This window comes from Meleagris gallopavo, unplaced genomic scaffold, assembly GCF_000146605.3.
Source record: "Meleagris gallopavo isolate NT-WF06-2002-E0010 breed Aviagen turkey brand Nicholas breeding stock unplaced genomic scaffold, Turkey_5.1 ChrUn_random_7180001955349, whole genome shotgun sequence".
Classification (NCBI taxonomy): Eukaryota; Metazoa; Chordata; class Aves; order Galliformes; family Phasianidae; genus Meleagris; species Meleagris gallopavo.
Genome location: NW_011216153.1, coordinates 12,333 through 13,609, shown reverse-complemented (window position 1 = coordinate 13,609; position 1,277 = coordinate 12,333). Strand labels below are relative to the sequence as shown.

At 61.1% G+C, this 1,277-nt stretch overlaps 1 protein-coding gene across 1 annotated transcript in view; it reads left to right on the top strand.

The window, feature by feature from the left end:
• The window catches only part of LOC104917084 (deoxyguanosine kinase, mitochondrial), a 1,515-nt gene extending 564 nt beyond the window's left edge, over positions 1-951 (top strand). The window contains 5 exon segments of the mRNA XM_010728173.2: positions 7-155; positions 239-354; positions 426-525; positions 631-667; positions 670-951. Coding sequence (XP_010726475.2) covers positions 7-155; positions 239-354; positions 426-525; positions 631-667; positions 670-692 — 425 coding nt within the window. The 3' untranslated portion in view covers positions 693-951.
• The last annotated feature ends 326 nt before the right edge of the window (positions 952-1,277 follow it).

Sequence of the window (1,277 nt, the reverse complement as noted above, 5' to 3'; positions counted from 1 at the left end):
CCCGCAGATATGTGTTCGCCAAGAGCCTGTTCGAGGGCGGGCAGCTGGACGCTCTGGAGTGGGCCGTCTACCAGGAGTGGCACACGTTCCTCGTGGGGCAGCTGGGCGCGCACACCGCCCCGCACGCGTTCCTCTATCTCCGCGCCTCCCCGCAGGTGTGCGGGAGGGAGAGAAGGAGGGAGGGGCCGGGAGAGCCCCGCGGCGGTGCGGGTGCGACACGCGACGCTTTGCTTCGCAGAGATGCCTGGAGCGGCTGCGGTGCCGGGCGAGGCCGGAGGAGCGCGACGTGACCCTGCGGTACCTGCAGCAGCTCCACGTGCAGCACGAGCGGTGGCTGCTGGAGCGCAGCGCTGAGTGAGGGCCCTGCCCCGTTCTACCCGCCCCGGCTCTGCCCCTCCCCAGTTCTGACCCCCCGCCCTCCGCAGGGTGCATTTCGCAGAGGTGAGGCACGCGCCTGTCCTGGTGCTGGACGTCGAGGGGGACTTTGAGCACGATGCAGCTGCGCAGGACACGCTGATGGCACGGGTGGGTACGGCACAAACTGACCTGCAGCCTTCAGCCTTTACCCATGGGTGATGCTGCCCATCCCCGCCGTGCTGCACAGCTGATGGCATCCATCCCATCCTGCAGGTGGAGGATTTCGTGAAGGTGCTGCGAGACGGAGCTCCACACAGCACCCCGAGTCCAAATGAGCCCCGTGGCCACGAGGATGGGCACACAGCTGGCACCGCTGCTGGGCCCTGAGCTGCACTCCCTGCAGTAGCACTGTGGGTATCCATGAGGCCGCTGGGAGCTGCAGCCCTACGCGTGCCACAGATCCCTTCCCCCCCACATCTGTTCTGCAGCACAGGGTGAACATGCTTGGGTCCATTCCAATGGAAAACAAAAAAACAAAGCAAAAATCTCTGTGCTTTTATTTGTGTTTAGGGTACAACAAAATCCAGATGCTTTCTTGTTTGTTTTTGTTTTTTTTTTTCTCCTTGAAACCAAAGCATCACGCAGCTCTTCTCTGCCTCGAGCTAAGGAGATGTGTGGGGTTACCTCACTCCCTGCACTGTGCGGAGGATGAGATCCACATAAACCCTCCCCCCCCTTGCCCACTGCTGGGGACAGAGCCTCCTGGGACAGACAGCAGCCTCATCTCTCTCTTTCCTCTTATAGGGTAAAATCTCTCATGAGGGCTGCTATAGGTCAGAGGTGCCTTCCATCTCCTAAATCCTTTTTTTCCAGAGCAGGGAGAGCTTTGCTGTGCCCCCAGGTGGCTGTTAGGACCTGTG